Source organism: Pocillopora verrucosa, chromosome 4 (genome assembly GCF_036669915.1).
Source record: "Pocillopora verrucosa isolate sample1 chromosome 4, ASM3666991v2, whole genome shotgun sequence".
NCBI lineage: Eukaryota > Metazoa > Cnidaria > Anthozoa > Scleractinia > Pocilloporidae > Pocillopora > Pocillopora verrucosa.
Window position 1 is genome coordinate 7440706 of NC_089315.1, and position 22008 is coordinate 7462713.

Consider the following 22008-nt stretch of genomic DNA (forward strand, 5'->3'; position numbering starts at 1 on the left):
ATAAATAACCTTTACTTTACTCTGGCTGTTTAGATATAAATTTGCTGCTTCACTGTCTCACACCAAAATTTAGCAAAAGCATCCTAGTCATAGCTTTTTGTTGTTGTCATGACGCCAAATACAAATGAACTCTAGTAAAGAAACCCTTACTTTGGTCAGTTCACTCTAGACCTCTTCATCATGACTGATGCAATATCTTTATGTCTCCTTTCCATTTAAATATAAAGATCATTTTTTAATTCATAATTTATTAATGTATGGATTGTATTAATTTGAAAATTTTTCGCCAGAATATCAATAAACAAGACGATTCTTTTTAGCTACGGTGCATGCTTCTTCATACTTTAGTCTAAAGATAAATAAGCCAACGATCACCAGGGAGTTGGCATTTATTCATTAGAGGTAATAATGATAATCCATCTATTTTCTATACTTAAAAATACATACTCGTTCTGTGACTTATTATGGCTTACCGTTATATTGGAAGTGTTTCCGTTACTTTGAAAATTCGTCAAAAGAAGCAATTCATTAAAATATTATGTTCTAGAAGACATGTTCCACTTTGATTTCCCGCACAGTTAATATTGGAACCGGTGCTCAAAAATTCGCGCATATGGCTTGGGAACTAATAATAAATACACGAGGCTACCTATCACCTGCTAATTATTATTTACAGAGTTATCCACGCCCTTTTTGATAATGTCTTGCAAGGGTTATGTAACACTTAACGGAACCTTTCGTCTTGCTCAGTCCTTTGCTTGCTTTTACAGATAATTACACTGTAAAGTAGAAATTAATATCGCCCAAAGACACAAATTTTAAACCTAAATTAAGCATTTAAGAGAAAGAAACCTTGTTCTTTTTTTCTCTTCATAAACCCTTTGAGTTTCGGAGAAGTAATTTCCCCTTATTAAGCAGGAAAGTGATGAAAACATTGGAAAATATCAACCGGAAGACAGCTTTTCTTGATTTGAAACCAACCATTACTTGCAATCTAATCAACATATGCCAGGCAGCGAAATAATGTTGCGATCATGGGGGTGAAATGATTTTTTTCACCTCCTCTCTGAGTTCCTTGATTCTCCAGCAGTAAAGAATAGGATTCAAAAGTGAGTTTAGGTAGACAAATGAAGGGGCAGCTCCAAAAGAAACGATTAAGGCTGAAAATGGAATCGAGGGCACAGATCTAAATACAAGAACTATTGCAGTAGGAGAGTAACATGTTATTAAAGTGAAGTTTATCCATAGAGCTGTCGAGACTGATCTTCTGTATTGCTTTAAGTTTATCGAAGAACGCGTAACTGATGATCTATTTTTGTTGCTATCTTGGTCTCGATTACCGCATATCTTTTTCTGATGACCTCGGAGAATGACGAAAATTTTCGCGTAACAAAACGTTGATGTTCCCAACCAAAGAGCGATGCAAATGGCGCTGATGACAGAGTATATGCGAACACTGAAGTTCAACAGGAGTGTTATGCTCGTAGATAAACAGAAAATCCAAACGAACAGCAGCGAAATACGAACCCGTGTTAGGGTAACCACTTGTCGATATCTCGTACCCATCAGCAAAGCGAGAAGCCTGTCCACGCTTATAGCACACACAGTCATGAGAGACACGCCGCATAATAAATACGTGGTGATATGACTTAATTTTTGTGTTAAAGGGCAAATGTCCCAGCGTTCGTAAGCGATAACCATATTATGTAGAATGTAGGAGGGCTGAGTGATTAGTGCAACACAGAGATCTGTAAACGCCAAGTTCCGAAAAAGAAGCTTTGATGGCGGATGAAGAGAAGTGTCCCTGTTAAGGGCCAAAAGGATGACAGAGTTTTCGGACAAAATGAAAATCCATAGGGGCAGATTCAGAGCAGAAATGATGAAGGCTGTGTTGAGGCGTATCTTATCACTGAGATCATTTTGAATGCGCTGGCAAAAGGCCTCTGGTTCGATCATGTGGCGAAGACTGCTAGAATTTTCAACTGTTAGATTCATCATTTTCTTTGAATGGCTCAGATAACAGATAAAATTCGGGTTCTTATTAGAAATTTCTCGTGTTCCCTTGGTTCGAGGAAAGCCGTCAAAAATTTGTTTGTCGTAGCGAAACTAATAAAGTGAACGGTTAAACAAGTTGATCCAATATACACATCCGAAAGCCTGCTGAGCTGTCCATAAACAAATAGTAGAAATTTCATAAAATAGTAAATTACCATTGCTAGCAGTTTATTTGTACTTTGCCGGATACTCTGAAAAATCTCATTAGCACTTGGAAAAATTTCATGCAACATTATAGGATGGGATCGGACTTTGACTTACTCGAAGAAGACACCTGCATTCGAAAAAGCTGCATCTTACGATTACACGTGCCCATCTTACCACGCAATAGCAAATTTTCAAGAGAGATAAAGAAAAATCTGCTAAATGGAAAATTTAACATAATTAGGCGTGAATAAGATTGTCTTCCGAGAGGTTCACGATAATATCGATTGGTGCAAAAACGGGTTTTTTGCTCGGAAATCATCTTTACTGACTGATATTACGACGGAAGCGCGGACATAATTTTGAAAGTCAAGGTGATGCCTCAGAACACTTAAACAAAAGAAGTGACTTCCTGTTGAATAAATATAGATTTTCATCAGGAAGGATGTTATGTAAATGCGTGTAGGGAGAGTGTGTGTGTGTGAAGAAAAGTGAAAAAAAAAATCAAAACTTCCTCTTTTTGATTAAATTGAAAGAAGTATGACTGACTTAAAAGTATATTATTCATCCTTAATTCACTGGCGTTGCTTTTGATATTTGAGCTAGAATTAATATGTGACTAGAATTGACCACAAGTAACACACAAATGTTTCAAGTGACTTGGAATCACGAAAATCCTGGTGCAAATTGATTGCTCAGGGTTAGGGTTAGAAACCTTTTAATATATATGAGGAGAAGGATTAAAACTGAGAAAATAATCGAGCCCCTTAAAACTTTTTCAAATAATTGAGAAAGCAAGCCGTACGACACTTTCACTCTAGCTTTCATTGCGTATTCATAGCAGATAACAATTGTTTGCCACGAAGCACTGATCGCTCTCCGCTAACCTCTGAAAAACTGATCAAATCTTCCACATCCATTTGGAGAGTCATAAATCATGTACTGTCCTTAGCTATAATAAGACATAGTACTATACTTTTTAAAACAGTTTTCTCGTAATTTCTGTTCTTGTGGCTTGTAATAAACATACGAAAACGTGGATATCAGTTTTCGCAACCAGTTTGTGGAAGCAAATAAATAATAAGATAGCTTGATTAGACAAGAACTCAACGAGCATCCAAAATAGCATCAGGTAACTGGTGGAACACTATTATTCTGAAATTCACTGCACCCTTTCTGATAGTCATCGGTGAACACATATATCTACGTATCCGTTTGCAAACAAGTGCGGTTTCTTGCTTTCTTTCTCTATTAGTTTTCGTAATTTTAATTATAATGTAGCTCTCCACAAGTATTTGGACTCAGATCTCAGAGTTGGTAGTAAAATAAATAAAGAAACGTAAAAAATTGTTGTTGCTGCGTCAAAAATCTGGAGGAAAAGGAAATTAGATTTAATATTTGGTGTCAGCCAGCTAGAGGATTTGCCAGGATATCGGCCACCGTTAGGTGTTTATTCATTTTTTTTTTTTTGATGAGTTACCAGCCCTCCACTTTCACACATGGTTTTCTCTAAATCAATTCAAACTTTCAAACAACCGAAGAACAAACATAAACAAGGGAGCCAGAGAGAGAATTAAATAGACAGACACCTTTGAGGACTCATTTACACCTGGAATGTTATTCAGAAACCCTGTTATCCAGCTAGGTTATTTTGACAAACATTACGTGATTGGCAAGGATCGATAAGTATTTCCACAATATTTCGAGTGCTTGAAAAAGCAAGCGAAAGCTTACTGAAACAATAACACGATGGATATATAGATAGACAGATAGATATTTTTAAGTTTTTCATTAAATCACTTTCTTTTAAAAAAAATTGTTATTCAGGGTATCTCATTCAGCGGCGAAGTCGGTATCCATTGGGGCCCCGATTTTAAAACTAACAATACTGTTGTAGAAATTACTAATTACATATCTACGGAGTAAGAAAGAGATTTTTACTATCAGGAGAGTTTTCTGGCCCAATATATTTCTGAATTAGATCCTAAAAGAGCGATAGTCTCATCCACAAAAGATGCTTGACAATACCATCAATCTCAGTCTATTTATGCATAACAACACCTCTTTATTCTTACAGCCACCTCGAATCTAAAGGTGTTACTACAATAATAATGAGAACATTACGTTACCTTTATTTGGTTTAAAAACATAACAAAACAGCAGCCAAAAAAACCAAGATATAATCAGAACATGAAGGAACGGCTTTTTTCCTGTAATATCCTGTAAACGTTTGATATTATTACAAATTCCATAGCAGAACAAGTTGTAGGGCTCATTTTTGTTTTTGGAAAATTTGTTTAGCTTGTTACGTTCTCAAGTATTTGTTAGTTTGTAGATTATTTGCTAATATTAATTCCAGTATCAAGATATCAAGATGTTTAAACTAACATCATTTCCTATGCTTCCTTAGGCGGTGGCAGAGGTTTAAAAGTTTCAGACAGGAAGTCTTTAAAAGTAATATGTTCCCGGTTGTCAAGTTCATCTCTATTGCGTTATGAAGATTAAACAACTGGGCGGAGCTAAACAATTTCAACATTTATCCCCAAATTTTCATTTTTAATACATATGGTTTTAGTGTAATGAATCGATAAAAAATAGTCTTTGGTGTTTATTCCACGGAATTAAACGTACTGAAAGCTACTTTTGCAGTTCAAGAAGAGCAAATCATAAGTAAATCATATCCCATTGACATAAGCAAAACATATCTAATGAAACCATGTCTAACTGAATAAAAAAAAACCGCTGGAATTTTTCATATGGTTCAAGAAGTCTAAGTTTGAAGTCGACAAACATTGGTTTAAGCAGCCTCAACGAGGAAAACAAAGCTAAACCATGTAAATAGGATAAGAAAGATTGTAAGTTTTTTTCAAAGCTAAGCCATATTTGACGAAACAGCTGTAAACGCACGTTTTAGTTTTGGTCGGAATGGTGTATTAGTTCCCAAGCTTTAGCCTACGATTTCGCATTTCCTTCATCATAGCGTTCGTCTCCTCTTTCACTGCCCTAAACCAGTCTTTGGGAGTTTATAACTTTATTCAGTGTTGTGAACAGAATCTTTGGCGGAATATCTGCTTCACCTCACGCCTGATCTCTTTAATTTTCCAGCAATAGAAAAGTGGATTTAAAGTCGAGTTGAGGTAAACCACAGAAGACGAAACGGCTTCTGCCACCAAAAGCCTTCTACCAGCTATAGCTACCATGATACGCACCATTGTATAAGGCAGAAAGCATAAAATGAGAACAAGATGGAAAACTAAGACGCTGGAAACAGTCTTCATATACCCTGTACCACTTTGGAGACCAATGGAAGCTGTTCCGATCTGTTGCCCTACTAACTGATACTGTGAATCATGCACCCGTTGTGTTCTTTGGCGGCGAAGTGTGCAGTACATTTTCAAGTAACAACATGTCGAGGCCACTAGGCTAAGTAATGTCAACGCGCAACTCAAACTAAAGTACACAAGCCTGTTTTTAAAAACCAACATACTTACGGCGAAACTCTGTAACCAGAGGGCGGCGACTACCGCGCGAACTCGTCGAATTGTCACAGCCTGTCTGTATCTCATCTTTAATTGCAAAGCGAGAAGTCGATCCACACTTATTACAGTTAGTGTTGCCAGTGAAACGTTGCACAGAAACGTGCCAGTAACATACGAGACCATTGCAGCGGCGGTGCAAATATGGAAACGCTCAGCGACCAAGGATATCTGGTAGATGACAAACATAGGCTGTGTTACTACTCCAACGCATAGATCGGTTGCGGCAAGACATCGAAACAGCAGTTTCGAAGGCGGGTGAAAAGAAGATTCCTTATTTAAAGCAAGAAAAATGACTATGTTGCCAAACGTGGCTGTGAGTGAAAAAAATATATTGAAAACTAAAATAATAATCAACACGTGTAAAGTTTCGTAAGGCGTCGCTCTCGTGGCAGGAAAGCAGAGGGACTGAGCAAGACTCGGAGGTTTTTCTTTCCACGTAAAATTAGTCATGGTGAATGATACAACCGGCTAAAATAGATGTTGTTAACCGTCTTAAGTGGTTAAACGGCTTTATGCAAGGTCAACATAAAATCAAGAGGTCATTCACTGGGTTGTCAAAGACTTGAAAACCAGTTTAAATCCTACCCGTGACAATTACGTTTCTTTGTAAATTAAAGTTTGTTTTGTGAAAGGACACTACACACACTTTGAAAGAGGATCATTACACGATTGTCATTTGAATCAAGACCCTTCATTCGACAAATCGGAAACACAATGCCAATTTGGGATAGCCATTGTACTTAGTATTACAGTGATTGTGTTTATTCACCGGTGTGTTGAGACAATTGCTCAATAGGGAAGAACATCTTAAGAGCTGTTGGATTTAAATACTTAAATTATAATTCAAGACTTGGGTAATCACATGTGGTGGACTGAATTGAAGGATTCATATCAGGTGTGTTTTCGGAAGTGGTAGGGTTCGTCCGAGCGCGAAGAAGGGACGAATAACTTGAGGATGACAAACTAAGAGCTGAGCAACCGACCACAATCAACGAATGCGATCAGACGGAGGCCAGAAAAAACCTGCCCGAAAAACCTCAAAGAGTAAAAAAGGCAGGAAAGCTGGGTAGGAACCAAGGCTCATGCTGAAAATGACCCTCACTACGAAACTTGACAAGATTCAAATAAAAAAATAATTTGATAACTAAGTGAACAAATCACTGGATAAATGAACCAACCGCCCATCTTAAGATCAAATAAAAGCTATGTAAAACTGCTAACTGTCCGTAAGGCTGAAAAACATGCTCGTAATACACCCGGGCACAAACTTCCAGTAAGACTACTGAGCAAGTGCAAATGCAAATCATAATATGTAAATTGTCAATAGTGAGTGCAATGGCACAAATCTGTGAGTCACTCACGTCGAAATACGGGAGAGCAACCCATGTTACAACAGCCTGTGTCAGAAGCTCACATTAAAAACAAAAATGTTCCCCTTATTTCCATTAAATTGGGAGTTACTTTCATGACGCTGGATACTTCTTCCGTTACATTCAGTACTTTCTCCTTCCATTTGTCTGCTTACTTCGTGATATTCTATGATTATATATTCAAGGCGGAAGCCTTCGTATGTAAGACTTCAATCACTGTTAACTTCGTTCAGTACCTACTCCATTTTATCAACGTGTGAATTTTGTGAGGAATAAGCGATTTCTAGCACTTAGTGAGAAGAAATTACGGTCGATCAGTTCCTGTAACATCCGGGCACGGCCGAGTAGAATAAGGAAATGTTACATCACAGGTATGCGGTCAATAACGCGGGTTCAAGCGCACGAGGTTTAAAGTTCAGCGAAAGTTGCGTAGAAAAAGGGGGATGGTATTGAAAACCGAAGCATTTTGTTGTCGTTGACGACAATTTTTCTATTTCCAGTGTTTTCAAGGAGAAAATTAATTTTTGAAAATATTGAGTGGGTGTGCAAAGTTTTTGGAGGTTGTTCTGAAAAAGAAAAGCGGCAAGGCAAACAACGCCTCAAAAAGTTTGTCCGCTAGAGCCCTGCCGCAGAAAAAAGTTTATCTCGAGGAGCTTATAAACGGTATCCGAGGTTTACGTGCTCTGTTCCACAAATAGATTCTATGTTGCCGTCCTTCTGTTCAGTAACAGATCATAGATTACTTCAAAATGAAAATTCATTCATGAATCATACTCGCCTTTCTGTCAAATTCACGTGTCATATATAAATTTTGGCATGAAATAAATGTCATGTATAAACCCTTTGCCGCCGCCACTCCCCTTCCTCCTAACTCAGTATGGACAGAGCGGATCAATACCAGTATCTGGGCAACTGCCCACCTACCCCTCTCCTAACCCAGCATTAACCCTAAGTTGTTATCAATTGACTTTTGTTGAGTTAGGGGAGGGGTGGGTGGGCAGTTGCCCAGATACTGATATTGATCCGACAGAGCCTCCATTTCCAACTGTGCTACCTTGAGATTTCATCATCAATCCAATGCATGTGACTAAAAAAATCTTAAGGCTAACTCTACCCAGCACACACCCCTAGTCAAAGAAATAGTCAATAGAAAAATTGCCCTTCTTCCCTCGGCCAAAAAATAAGAGAAATTTTCTGGGATTGCTCCATGTTCTCGCCCTCCCTTCGAGCAAATGTTTACCATTTTTTAAATAAGTTCCTGCTTTATACCCCAACATCATGACGTAAGTCGCAGAAATCGAGATCATGCTTGTCAAACCAAAGCCTGAAAAAATATATATTTAGTGATACCTAAATCTCCACTAATATGGATAACTCTCTCAGTTGCAGCGTTATGGGAATCCTGTAAGTTTATGTTAGAACTATGTCTAATGATTGTACCTCTTGAGAATATTTTTTCTTCGTTACTGGATTTTTTAATTCTTTCCATGCACAATTGTATACAATATCCAAGAAAAGCGAATTAAGAAGATTATTTCTTGCCTACTCAACGTCTTATAGTGACTAGAATATCTAAATGCCTATTAATAAGGTGTTCCATCCCGCTGGTTTGAGATTCTCAATGTATTAAGTCCTCGCAAAGTGCACACAAAAAAATAATCGTCCTGTTCGTGTCGTTTAAGACATCACAACGACCGCGCACCTAAATTTTGTTTACGAGCAAGGATCAGAGTGAGATGGTTTAGGAAAGAGTTTCGTCCAATGTGAAGGATTTAAAACTGAAAGGTACAACTGATGACATCATCCCTCGTAAAAATATTGGAAGCTGATCCCAAGTCAGCAACAACTACTATTGAAAGGTAAGTTAGTTACGAGGAAGAAGTGGTTTCATCCCTTACGACTCTGACTTATAAAAAGTAACCTCCGAAGATGAAATACAAAAAACAAATGATGTCTTCAGATTACAGTGTAAGCTATAAACCCTTTACTCAGTGTTTACACCCTAACATCAGTGTATATTCTCCATACCTTTCTCTATACATTTTCTAAGATACTGACAAGGAGAAATTGTGTGTCAATCAAGAACTTTTTCAGTTGGTGTTCATTTCCTTAATCCTCGCCACCTAAAGTTTGATTCAAGGGTGATATTGTAAGTAGATGCTAGTCACTATTAGAGGTTAAAGTGTTAACCAGCCATTTATTTATTTATCCGCTTTCACCATGATCAAAATGCTAAAATAAGACTAGAAAGAAGAAATAAATTTGAAGAGATCATAAGAACGAGAGACGAAGGTGCAGAACACACAACATAGTGGGGCTCCACATTTTTCCTTAAGAAAAATACACAAATACAAACTATGTAAACATCATAAGAAGTGTAAAAATCCTATTTATGGAAGACCATAAGAGCAAATTGCTTCTGCAGCCAATAAAAAGACTTGGTACTTTAACCCTTTCACTCCCATCAGCAACCAAGACAGAATTTCTCCTTACAATATCAATACAATATCAACCAGATAAGTGATGAGAATAAAGAAAAATATCAATTTGGGGATAATTAGTTGATCCAATACTAAATTCTCTGAACTAACATTATAAGAATTGTATAGTTGACAGTAAGGAGAATTACAAATTTGATCTGAGAGTTAAAGGGTTAAAGTGGATGAAAGATGCTGATAAAGGAATATATAAATAACTTCCATAAACTTCATCTAGTCAGAATGAGTTTGTATCTAGAATGCTGTAAATAAGAATATTGACATGCTTAAATAGCATGTGAAGGAATTACTTTTGACAAGATTTTTGCAGGAAGAACAAGCCAAATGACTAAAAGAATATAAAGCAGTGACTTTACAAAATCTTAGCCAGTCCAGTTTATTAAAGTAACATTAAGGAGCAAATTTGTCTTGAATCTTCCAAATTAACCTCAAAAGCCTTGCTGAACAAGGTTTTCTTATAGGGAACCTGTCAATTGTTTAGGATAGAGTTTGCCAAACTTAATTTTCCAGATACAATCACACAAAATATGTTTGGTAATTACTGATGTTATTGTTCAAAACTGAATTTTGCTCTAGGAGGATACAAGTATTACAAATAAAGTAAATCTTGAAAAAATGTTTTCCATCTATGTCCAATTTCAATTTCAAAGTACAAAGGAAAACTTCATATGGCTCAAAAAAATTCCATTTAGCACAAATTAACTATCAGAATGTGATACACATTTACAACAGATATCAATATATTGGTTTATGGTTAAAGAACTATGAAAAAATTGAACACCAGTAAAGTGAACATGACAAGGTGATATGAGCTATAAAAGGTATCACTTTGGTAATGTTCAAGAGCAGTAACTGCCAATAATGTAATAATGTAATAATGTTTATTGAAATCTAGAACTTAAACAATGCAGAGAGAAATCGTTACAAGACAACAACTGTTGTTGTCTTGTAACAATCTCTCTCTGCATTGTTTAAGTTCTAGATTTCAACAAACATTGAGCAAATGAAGGCAATTAGATAAATAACGAACAAGAAAAGAGAGATCTGTTCTTTTAAAGGGTTGTTGTTGTGTTGTAACAATTTCTCCCATCATTATTTAGATTCTAGCTTTCAGCATATTGAGCAGATGAAGACAATAAGATAAACGAGGAGTGAGAAAAGGGAGATCTGATTTTTACAGAGCTCAATATAAGTCAACTTAATATTTGGAAGGTAAGAAGGAAATGAAAGAAAGGCAGGTTCCATGTACATATTTTTAATGCATGAACCTGGATGAAGCACACGTACATTTTGCCCTGGTATTATTGAATAGCTAAAGGGGACACTGCTGGTAGATGCATGATGTTAGAGAAATACTTATTCACACCTCAATGCATATGATAACAATATTACAAATTTGAGTGTGACTCAATCTGATGAGGGTGAAGCTGCCAGAATTCTTTTAATCTTCCTCACCACCACCACTAACCATAGTTAAAATCCAGAAACCTATAATTTTGAATCAATAAAAGCAACATCCAATATTCTATTCTTTTACAACACCCACAAGAGCTGGTCTAAGTGTCCTTCCATGCAGTTTATATCCAACTTTTTCCACAACAGCAACAGTGCCTTTCTCTTTATCTGGTAAAGGAATCTGAAACAATGCTTCATGACTATGTGGATCAAATTTTTCATCTAGTGGATACACTTTCTCCAAACCATTCTTTTTGAAAACCTTCTGTAACTGGGCTTCAGTCATTAGAAGCCCATCATACAAGTTCTTCAGGTGAGTATTCTTATCTATCTCCTCCTTGGGAACTGTTTCTGTTGCTTTTCCTAATATGTCAGCAACTTCAAGCAGGTCTTTGGAGAAGGCCTGAATACCAAACAGCCTGGCTTCATCTACTTGCTTCCTGCTGCGGGACAGTATGTTCTCATTATCTGCTAGGGAGCGTTTGTACCTGTCCTGAGATAGAAAAGTTGTCAGTTAATTTTTTTTTTCATTCCATATGTAGGATACAAAGTGTTTGAAAATCGTAGTTGATAATAGTAGCATTTCTGACCCAGTAAAATTAAAATCTGATTGTCTAAACTGAGTCAGAAGAACCAGAACAGTTTCATCTCCTTCCTATTCTGCTCATGACTCCCAAACTTATGATCCAGTGAAAACTACCTTGTTAAAGTCACAAGCAGAAAAACCAACCAATCACTAGGCCAGTTTCACCAATCTCATGCCATCTCATGACTTGAACAGTCCAGTTTTCATGTAGTGGTAAGTGGTGTTAATATTTTTCTTCCTTTGGTTTCATTTCACTTGATCATATAACTCTGAAATCATCTTATTGAAAACCAGCCTTGCTTGATTCATTGCCTGCTTACGCAATGGATTGACAGATTACATCATATGATAGAGTCACTCACAAGGGACTCATTCACAGCGCTCATGCCTAGAAATGAAACCCTGTAAACAACCAATCGTAACTAACCAACCTCGCAAAAACTCTTCCTTTGACTAATTTAAATGCTATCTCTACGAACATTATGCAACTGAATACGAACATACGTTATACAATAATTGGTGCCAATAATTTATCCTTCTCTTTTGAATCAATCTATAAATATTGCTGACATGAAAGACGTTGCAATGTAAGACCTTTTCCTAACTGTCTGCGCTGACGTAACTTACCAAATAATTCGAGATCTAGAGCACTATCACAAAGGCATCACCTCTGTGAATTTTACCGTTCCTCAACATCTTCTGTACAAAATTTCCCGGCATCGAATATGTCTTACAATTAAGATAACAAATAAACTGATCTTTTGAATTCCAATCTTCGTAATCTCCTTTCAAGTGCTACTACAGTGTCCTCCTCCTATTAAAGTCATCCTCAATTACGTTAGAGCCCTTCGCCTACCTGAAGATCTTTTAGCAAACTTTCTTTTTCTTTTAAAAGACGATCGTTTTCGGTTTCTTTAACTTCTTGGGCAGGTTCTGCTGCTTTCATTTCGGGCTGCGAAGATTTCTGATCTGAATCAACGCTTTCTTTCGACGCAGCTGCTTTCGTGTTAGGACTCGACTGGGCTGTGCAATATTTCAACTTTGTCCCCAATAAACGCGACAGCTGAACGTAATTTAGCAGTTTGGAATGCTCAGGCTGTAGAACAGCACTTCTTACGGCTATTAAGCTAGATCTCAACATCGCTTTCTTTGAATTTGAAATAGAAAATTGGAAATATCTGAACTACTTTGGTAGAATTAATCTAAGTTACATCACATTCACGTGGGTTTTTTTTCTTCTAAGAGCTGCGTAACCGAACCGTTCTATGACAAATCAGACCGCCAAGCTCGCCGGGTATTATTCGCCTCCGTTCCAGTCTTTCTATTTCAGGGCGAGACGATGAGTTCCACTTACACTTGTCAATCGCTCCATAGAAATGAAGTTATTGTGAATATAAATTGCTGTCTCTAGATTATCGATGCTGAAGGTAATTTATTGGTCGCCTGAGTGATAGACTGAATAATCAAGCCTTTTTTTTTTTTTTTCTATTTGTCTCAGGGTTGAGAAAAGTTACTTTTCGGAAAACGAAAAAATCGACGGAACGTTTCTAGATTCCAACGTGTCGCAGGAGCCCTCTGATTCCTTAGAAAATACATTGTACACCCCTGATCTTGGGCGCTCCTTTATATACTTCGAACTACCCTCTGAGAAAAGCTTGAGCAAGGTAACAACAACAAGCAATCTTTATAGGCACAAATTTCATTTCACATCTCTTTTTCCGTCACGGGTATTTATCCCATTTCCTGTCAAAGGGAACCTTCAATTTAAGTCATTGACCTCTATGCCGTCCTACGTACCACACGACATAATGGGCATGAGTGAGTGAGTGATTGACCTCTATTTTCGGTGGGAGAAATTCTGCAAAGGCGGGAGAATTACGGTACATTTATCTTTATGGAGAATATATAAACCAACAGATAAATTGCAGGACTCTTTGCTATGAATTTTAAGCATGGTTTGTATGTCATAACATATCATTAAGAAATCTTTGAGACATCTGTGCACGATAAGTTTAGCGAACATCCCTTTCGAGGGGAAAGGGATTGTGATTCCCCCAGTTTTCCAACTCATTCACTCGACTTCTGTTTTCCTCAGCCTATCTTATCTTATCTTGGAAGTCACTTCACTTTCGCCATTTTAACCTCCACTGAGGTAAATTTCAATTATTCACGACCCTTTTCTTCTGATGTTTTATTCAATCTGTAAACAGATAAACGCTTATTACGAATACGCACCCAAACGCCATACACAGATATTATCCGCGGAAGACGCTTATAATCACGCTTTCTTTACCAAGTTATTTTCGATCAGCCCCAGAGTCTCTATATTTTCGGAATACGTATTTATCTAATGGCGAATCCCTACCCTCCCTCCCTCCCCGATGCCCCTCAAGACACCCTTACCCTTGAACCAGAAAAGAGCGCCAAAACAGCTTATATCTTGTCAGCGGACACTCCCAAGTAGACAAGAAGAACGCGGGCATCTCCGAACTCAGAGAAAGTTCGGAAACTTGGAATGAGCTTAGAGAATTAGTCGTGTATTCTATCATGTCTAATCTAAGTGTAACTCCAAATAAGATCCGGAAGGTCGACCCCGTTGACGGAGCACAAAATTCGCATTCCGATCAGCAAGAAACTATTGAAGAAATCAATGCTGTGCAGAATCAAATCGACGCGCTAAATGAGCAAGCGTCCGAGGAGATTTTAAAAGTTGAGCAGAAGTACAACCGACTTCGAAAACCACACTTTGAGCAGAGAACAGACCTCACGAAAAAGATACCAAACTTCTGGATGACGGTTGTATCCTTTTGTTACTTTTGCTTTGTCTTAAAATTTATCTACACATCTTTCGTTTTGTACACTGGGTGAAGGTCTGTGACCTGTGCCTGGAACATTTTAGCGTTTGTCGAAGAAGGAAATCACAAGTTAAGCTTAATTCCCGTAATCTTCTTTTACTAAGCGAAATTAAATGTAATTGTTAAATTTACATTTCATTGTACATAAGATGATCGGTTGCGAAGGAAGCTTTTTTTTATTCGTGAACAATATTAATAAATGCACGAATAGATCTCTTGTTTGTCATATGTAGTCTTCGAGTAACGCAACGATATGACATTTGCATCCTAAATATCACCTCGATGTCGTTCATTTACCTAAAACATGTTATCCGTACCGCTTTTAATTTGGTAAATCCCTTAAAGAACAGATGTCTTGCTCGTGTAGATCTTCCTAAGCAACCCTTACCGACCATAATTTTCATTTTGGAAGCAATAAGAGGAACTGACCCACTTTACTCCCTAATCGAATTCACCAAGAACCACTTATGATGCTTTACGCAGCCAACACTACATTTTTTTATCGCTATCTTTTCACAGTATGCGAAATATTTAAGTCTTTGATGTTGAAGAGTGATAGATGCGAGAAAATCAGTGAATATTTGACCAAGTTGAGTGAGAGCCACAAATCAAGATGGAGGAAGAACAGGACATCTGCATTCTAGTTACCAGACCCCAGTGAAATTCCTTGGGAAGTGAAACAGAAGACGATGTGGGACTGGAAATTTTAAATAGGTCATTTTTCATAGGACTGTGAAACAGAAAGTGGCTTGACATCAATAAATATATATTTGCCAGTAAATTTAATGCTGAAAATAATTAGTTTGAGCTACATGTATTTCAGAAAGATTAACTGATCTATAGCTGGATTATAAAGTTTTTAAGGTTGGGTGGCATCTAATTCAATCCTTTGGAATTAAATGCCTTGTTTTATTTTCTACTTAAATAATGTATTATTATTATTCATATTGACATTCAAGAAACCTGGCATTTTAAAATGCACGAACTTGAGTACAGCAAGGTGTCCAATTGAGATGAAAGAATTCTGGTTGATATTGTAAAATTCTCCTACTGAATTTTGACGGTCTGTGCTGTCTTCCGTCAGTACATAGGGCCATTGTGAGGTGTTTTCTCCTGTTGATTTAAAGTATTCTCTTCTATATTTCTTGACATCACTCTGGTCTATAATTTTTGAACAATTTACACACACGACTTAATCTCAGAAATACAATGCATTTTCTGAGTTCATATCACATAGGCAAGCCTTGTAATTTTTATTAAAGCATGTTGAATTTTTCATCTGTGATATGGTAGTTTCTCAAATCAGTTTTGAAACTCATAAGTTGGAAATTGATCACTGTACACTATCTGTGGTAGAAAAAGCTCAGGTAAAAATTCCTTGACATTTGTTGCACAGTTCATAAATCATCCACAGATGCAGTTGTATATAGATGAGGAAGACGAGGAAGCTTTGCAGTACATGACATCCTTAGAAGTTGAAGAGTTTGAAGATATTAAGTCTGGTTACAGAATAAAATTTGTAAGTCCTTTCTTAGCTTTTATTTACTCTTTCTTTGTGAAGCTTTTGTGGCATAACTGGTATTGAGTGCTAATGAAATTTTGACATTATAAGGAGTTGTATAGGGATTACTTCAGAAAGTGTGAAGGTTTTGAAGATCATTCATATTAACCTTGTGGTCCTATTTCAGGGGTTTGCAGAGAATCCATATTTTACGAATGAAGTGCTCTTTAAGGAAGTTATTGTCAATGAACATGGCCATCAGTTATCTAGGGCGACTCCTATAAAGTGGAAAGGAGGAATGGTAGGTTATATTATTTGTTGTATTTTTATTAGATACTGCTGAGGTGTCATGTGCTTATACCGTAAATTAAGGGTTATTTTGGACCACATAGTATAATCTCTCAATACACGTAGTTAATCCTTTAACTCCCAAGATCTGATCGTTAATTCTCTCCTGTAGCTTCTACACATTTCCTTGTAAATTAGTTATGAGAACTTGGTGCTAGATCAAGATAGCAGCTTCTACCTGATAAATTTGACTATTCTCATTATCTGATTGCTGAAGAATGTATGGATATTGTAGGGAGAAGTTTTATGTTAATCACTTTTGGGAGTTAAAGGGTTAATAAGATGTAATAGTTACGATACTCAATGGGTTTGTAAGTTTGTATTCCAATCATATTGAATGTGCTGACCAATACATACCCTGTCATTAATTTGTATAGGTGATAACATGAGTTTAAGTGCAATTTGGTGTAAGAAAGTACAAGTGAATTTTTTAAAGACAACAAGATTGCAAAAACCCAAAGGGAGAGTGCAATTTGTAGTCTGAAAAATTTACAAGTGCCTATATACACCAAATTACACGAGAAATCATGTTATTAGTTATTTGTAATTTGCATGAAAAATCATTATAGAAAGTTAAAACAGAGGAAATTTTGGGAGTGCAAATTATTTGTAATTTGCACTGGTGTTACAACTTTTCACTCCTGTTACATGTAAAATGCACTAGTTTTCAGCCAATCAGAAGCACATAATTTTTTCAGGTACATCATTAATGTATTCATCATGTGATCTCTCAACAGGACCTTACTGAGCGATACAGAAGACAAAGAAGAACTAAACTAGAAATAATGAAAGGGGAAGAACCACAAACCTTTTTTAGATGGTTCACAAATCAAGAGTCTGGAGATGAGTTAGGAGACACAATTAAAGATGACATATGGCCAAACCCATTGCAGTATTTCTTGGTATGTTGTGTTTTGTTACAGTGTTATAATGGACTGTTTGTAAACCATCCACTATAGTTCTCAAAATGAGTCTTGGTACTGGTTGTTTTGTATAAAAAAAAAAAAAGTGTGTCATTCTTGTGAAAAGCAAATCATTTTTTGTGGGGAGACATGCAGAAGGTGTCACTTTTTTTGTTTTTAACTTGGTGAAATATTGGAGGGAGGGGTGAGGGTTAACTCTCAAGTAGAAGTTGCTTCAGGAGTACCCTACGTGGGAAAGAAACCAAAATATGTTACAATAACTTTTCAAGCCAGTCTTGTCTGTGCAAGCCTCTGTACTATACATGTGTAATGTAAATGAACACACATCCTCTTGTCGTTAAAGAGTAAAGTAGATATAGTTTTGCAGCAGCTTAATATTTTTTTCAATTTATTTGTAGGGTTCCACAAGTGGAATTCAGGAAGAGGATGAGGAAGATGATGATGATGTTGAGGATGATGAGTCAGAAGATCAGGTCATATCTCTTTCATTTATAGTCTACCAAATTGTTGTAGAGGTAGTTTTTATATGTATGATACTACAAGGACAACTTGTAATCAAGTAATGTCTCCTCAGTTCTTTACAAAAAAATTTACCAAAAAATCCCCAATTTACCTGGTAAATTAACTGATTATTTGGAATTTAGTGAGGAGGTGGGTGATCTAGAGACTGACTGATTGAGTGGCTGAATTACTGGCTGGCTGGCAGTTGGTAGACTAACTGAGCAACTGACTAATACTGTAATTTAGTATTATCAACAGACTTGATAACGTAAATTGGCCACTGTAAAGACTGACTGACTGGCTGATGGACTGATTGAAATTGTTGATTAGTACATCACAGTGCATTTATCAGGAATAATGGACTAATAATGGACTGAATGTCCATGGGGAACTTTGGACCTTGCAAAGCTCTCATGAATCACGTTCATGTTATTGCATCTCAACTAAATCCTCTTGTCTGCTTTTATGCACAGGATGATGTAGTAGTAGTGGAGGAAGAAGATGAAGATGATTTGGGTGATGAGGGGGAAGGAGAAGACGAAGAAGAAGAAGAGGATGATGATGATGAAGATGAAGAAGAGGAAGAAGTGGTTGTTGAAGAGGGAGAAGAAGAATTGGGAGAAGGAGAGGAGGGGGAGACACCTGTTGTGTATGAGCTGGAGGAAGAGGATGAAGAGGGTGATGAGGAAGCAGAGCAGGGGTAAGACATAGAGGAACAGTTGTTGATAGGGTCAATTTTGAAGAGGAGGGGAGGGGTGGGGAAATGAGGTTATAAAGGTTACATCTATATTAAGTTTGGGCAAAGAGGGGAGAGGTAGTTGTGGAAAAAAGGCTCATGGTGTTTTCATTTGGGGAAGATTTGCTTGCATATAATGCTTGTGTCAATTGGGAATGCATATACATCAGGCACTGACTGAATCATTGTGTTGTATACTTGGACAGAATTAGAAAACGCCTGAGCAATTGCACTAAACCGATTATTCACCTTCTGCAAAAAATTTTTAAAGTGTGTTACATATTAGTGTTGAATATGAGCAGAAAAACTGGACCACACTACCATCTTATCTGGGGTGGGGAGTTGGGGGTAGAAGAAGTCGTACGCCTTATCCCTTCCTGCCAAAGAAACTCAAGCTTTAGCAACCATGCAAGTCAGTCTCGGACGCACATTTTGCTTAGAGCAGGCTGGAAGTGGAAGTTAACAGTATTATATACTTTTTAAGGAGGAAGCCATTCTCGAAGGAGAGGAAGACGATGAGGAGGATGAGGAAGAAGATGAAGGAGTTGAACAAGAGGATGATGACGAGGCAGACGAAGGAGAAGACGATGACGCCGAAGAAGATGATGAGAGCAAGACAGAGGAATAACAGAGTTCCATTTTTATCTTTGTGTAATTAAGATATCGTGTTCAAGTCATCTACTAAATTGTGGATATTTCTCCTTGACGCTCAACTGCTGAAACATTCAACTTTCTCCCCTATTGAACTTACACCGTGAGTTTGCTTTCCAGACAATCAACGACTTATTGTTTTACAAAATTCCTATTTTTATATGCGCTTTATCAATTCAGTGGTTTCCATTCACAGGTTTGCGTGACTCATTGCTCGATGCCCAGTATCACAAATGCGTGTCTCGCAATCCTTTAGTAGGTGTGTCGGATGGCGGACAGTCGCTCCACTTCTATTTCTAAAATTCATTGTTCCAATGACGAAAAGTTATCCTTGTTCGAGAACAGTCAGTTACATTCTTCGAGCAATGGATCGCTGATTTCTGATTGTTCATCCAGAGTAAATAACCTCTTGTAGATAGCAGTTGATTATCGAAGATATGTGTGTAATCCAAGAGAAGAGGGTTAGTTTCTAAAGAAACTGTTGTGCTGCGTCGGAGGGCGAGTATAACAGGATAATTGGATATTGTCAACTGAGTTGATAACGTAAATTGGCCTCCGTAAAGAGTTTCAAAGCTAATGCTTGAAACGTCAACTCTGAAACTCTTTAGGGTGGCCAATTTACATTATCAACTCAGTTGATAATGCCAAATTACCCTGTTAATCAAAAGGAAATATACGTTTCTCTTAGCAGTTGTATGTTCTCCCAGGGCTATGCATGTATTTCTAAAGTTCTTAACGTTATCCTATAAGAAACATGTGGACATGCGTAGTCCTAAATTTGTGACGTAATGTGCTTACAACACTTAGGTAATTTGGAAGTTCCTTCAGAGGAAGGCGTTTTTAAGTTAGTAGGTGCTATCGTGTCATTATTTACCCAAACGTTCAGCCTGAGCGACAGTCATTTGATATAGTGTTGCTGTAACGGTTCTTGTAAAATTGTATCTACTTCAAGTCACTAAGTTCTCTCACGCGCAAATAAACTCGAAAGCCACTCTGGAGGTAGAGCAAATGTAGGAAAACGCTCGAATAAATGGCGAGAACAGATTAACAGAGGGACGCCGAAAAAATCGGGGAAATGCAACTGGCAAGCACTAGAAAATTGTTAGGCTGAACCCACTCGGTGGTCATTGTGAACATTGTAACGACTCAGTGACGTACCCTCAGGTTGTAAGAACCAAGTTGTCTTGCACGAGTTACAAACAACCGTATAACTGAGCCATTAAGTCTGGGTGTTTTAAAAGCGTTTAACTTTTTTGTTGAAGCCCAAAACCGAATGGTAATGAACACAATACTTACACTTGAAAAGCTTTGTGTTTGAAAAGTCTCGAGGTTTCCTTTTCCCTACTTTTGTTTCCTTTGAAAGATTTTAAGAAGCGAAAGCAGTTGTTTCTTATGTTTTCCTTTGAAGTTTTACGCATGAAATAGATGCACGGCTGGCGAGAAGTGATCCCTTCACGCATGCCCGACGTTTGACCGCTGTGTTAGCTTAATCTTGCTTTAAATTAGTCCGTAAATTATCTGATTTGTTAGAGACCACTGGGTTTCTGCTATCAATGTTCGTAGTCACTCCAGGCATTCGAAGTTCGTTTGCCAGCCGTAAAATTTGTCAGACTCGATTTATAATTAGCACATCCCCCTTAAAAAGCTTCATAAAAAGGGATGAGTTTTACGTTTGCCAATTTTTCAGAAATTAGTTTGAGATGTACGATAAAAAATATTCCTTTGTTCTTTCAAAGGTATTGCTACCCGACCTTTCGTCTGAAGCCTTTGCGATAAACCGTGCCAGTGCTAAAGGTGCTGTTACGAACATTGAAGTTCGTAACAGAAATCTCAGTCTTCCAATCAGACTTTAGCACCTGCATCATGTGATTGCCATAATTTATAGCAAACTGTATATCATTTGATTGAAATAAAGGGTTTTAAATAATACTGTTTGTCCCACTTAACCGTAACTCTAAGAAGTTTACTGTTACCATCCGTACTTCACTGCCATTGGACATACTAAACTGTCACTGAACGTATTTAACCGAAACTGTACGTATTAGACTGTCGCTGGAGGTCTTATACCGTCACTGGACGTGTTTGACCGTTATTACTGGACGTATTGACCATCACTGGACGCATTTGACCGTCTCTGGACGTTATTTGACCGTCACGAGACGTATACGACCGTCACTGGACGTATTAGACTATCATCAGATGTATATGATCGTCACTGAATGCATTTCACCGTCATTGGAACTTATTGAACGTCACTGGACACATTTGATCACTGATGGACGTTTAGGACCGTATTAGATTGTCACTGAACGTATTAGTCCGGCACTGGACGTATTATACCGTCACGTCACGCATTTGACCGTTATTAAATGTACCTAAGAGAAAATAAGGGGCAATTATTTTCTCTAGATGTATTTCACCCTAACAAGATGATTTTGACCTTCACTGAAAGTACTTGATTGCCACTGGACGTCAGTACCTCTTCGATAGACATTTTTCACCATTACGAGACTTGCTTATCAATCACGACGTATGTAACTGTCTTTAATGAACTTGACCATAACTAAGGGTACTTCACCGTCACTGCATGTATTTGATCGTCACTTCAAGAATTTGATCGTGAAGGAACGAACTTTACCGACCCTCGACGTATTTAACCATCACTAAGAAAATTTACGGTCATCAGACGTTCTCGACCATCACTGGAAAAATTGACCTTCAGTAGATGTATTCCGCGTCTCTGAACGCATTTGACTTAATTTCGTAACCGTCTTCAACCGTACTTGATTAACACTACATGTGCTTTAACGTCACTGGACGTATCTGATTGTCGTTTCACGTTCTTG

General features: G+C 37.5%; 2 protein-coding genes across 2 annotated transcripts; one reads left to right on the top strand and one right to left on the bottom strand.

The window, feature by feature from the left end:
• Nucleotides 1–9181: 9181 nt before the first annotated feature.
• Nucleotides 9182–12884, bottom strand: LOC131786344 (grpE protein homolog 1, mitochondrial). The gene is made up of 2 exons (XM_059103391.2): nt 12504–12884; nt 9182–11554 (listed from the first exon to the last, which is right to left on the bottom strand). The coding sequence occupies exons 1-2, from the start codon at nt 12786–12788 to the stop codon at nt 11132–11134; spliced, it is 708 nt and encodes a 235-aa protein (XP_058959374.2). The 5' UTR covers nt 12789–12884; the 3' UTR covers nt 9182–11131.
• A 1236-nt stretch (nt 12885–14120) lies between these two features.
• On the top strand, nt 14121–21089 carry LOC131786349 (protein SET). The gene is made up of 7 exons (XM_066165608.1): nt 14121–14446; nt 15899–16021; nt 16191–16304; nt 17089–17253; nt 17673–17747; nt 18249–18475; nt 18995–21089. The coding sequence occupies exons 1-7, from the start codon at nt 14195–14197 to the stop codon at nt 19137–19139; spliced, it is 1101 nt and encodes a 366-aa protein (XP_066021705.1). The 5' UTR covers nt 14121–14194; the 3' UTR covers nt 19140–21089.
• Nucleotides 21090–22008: the final 919 nt, after the last annotated feature.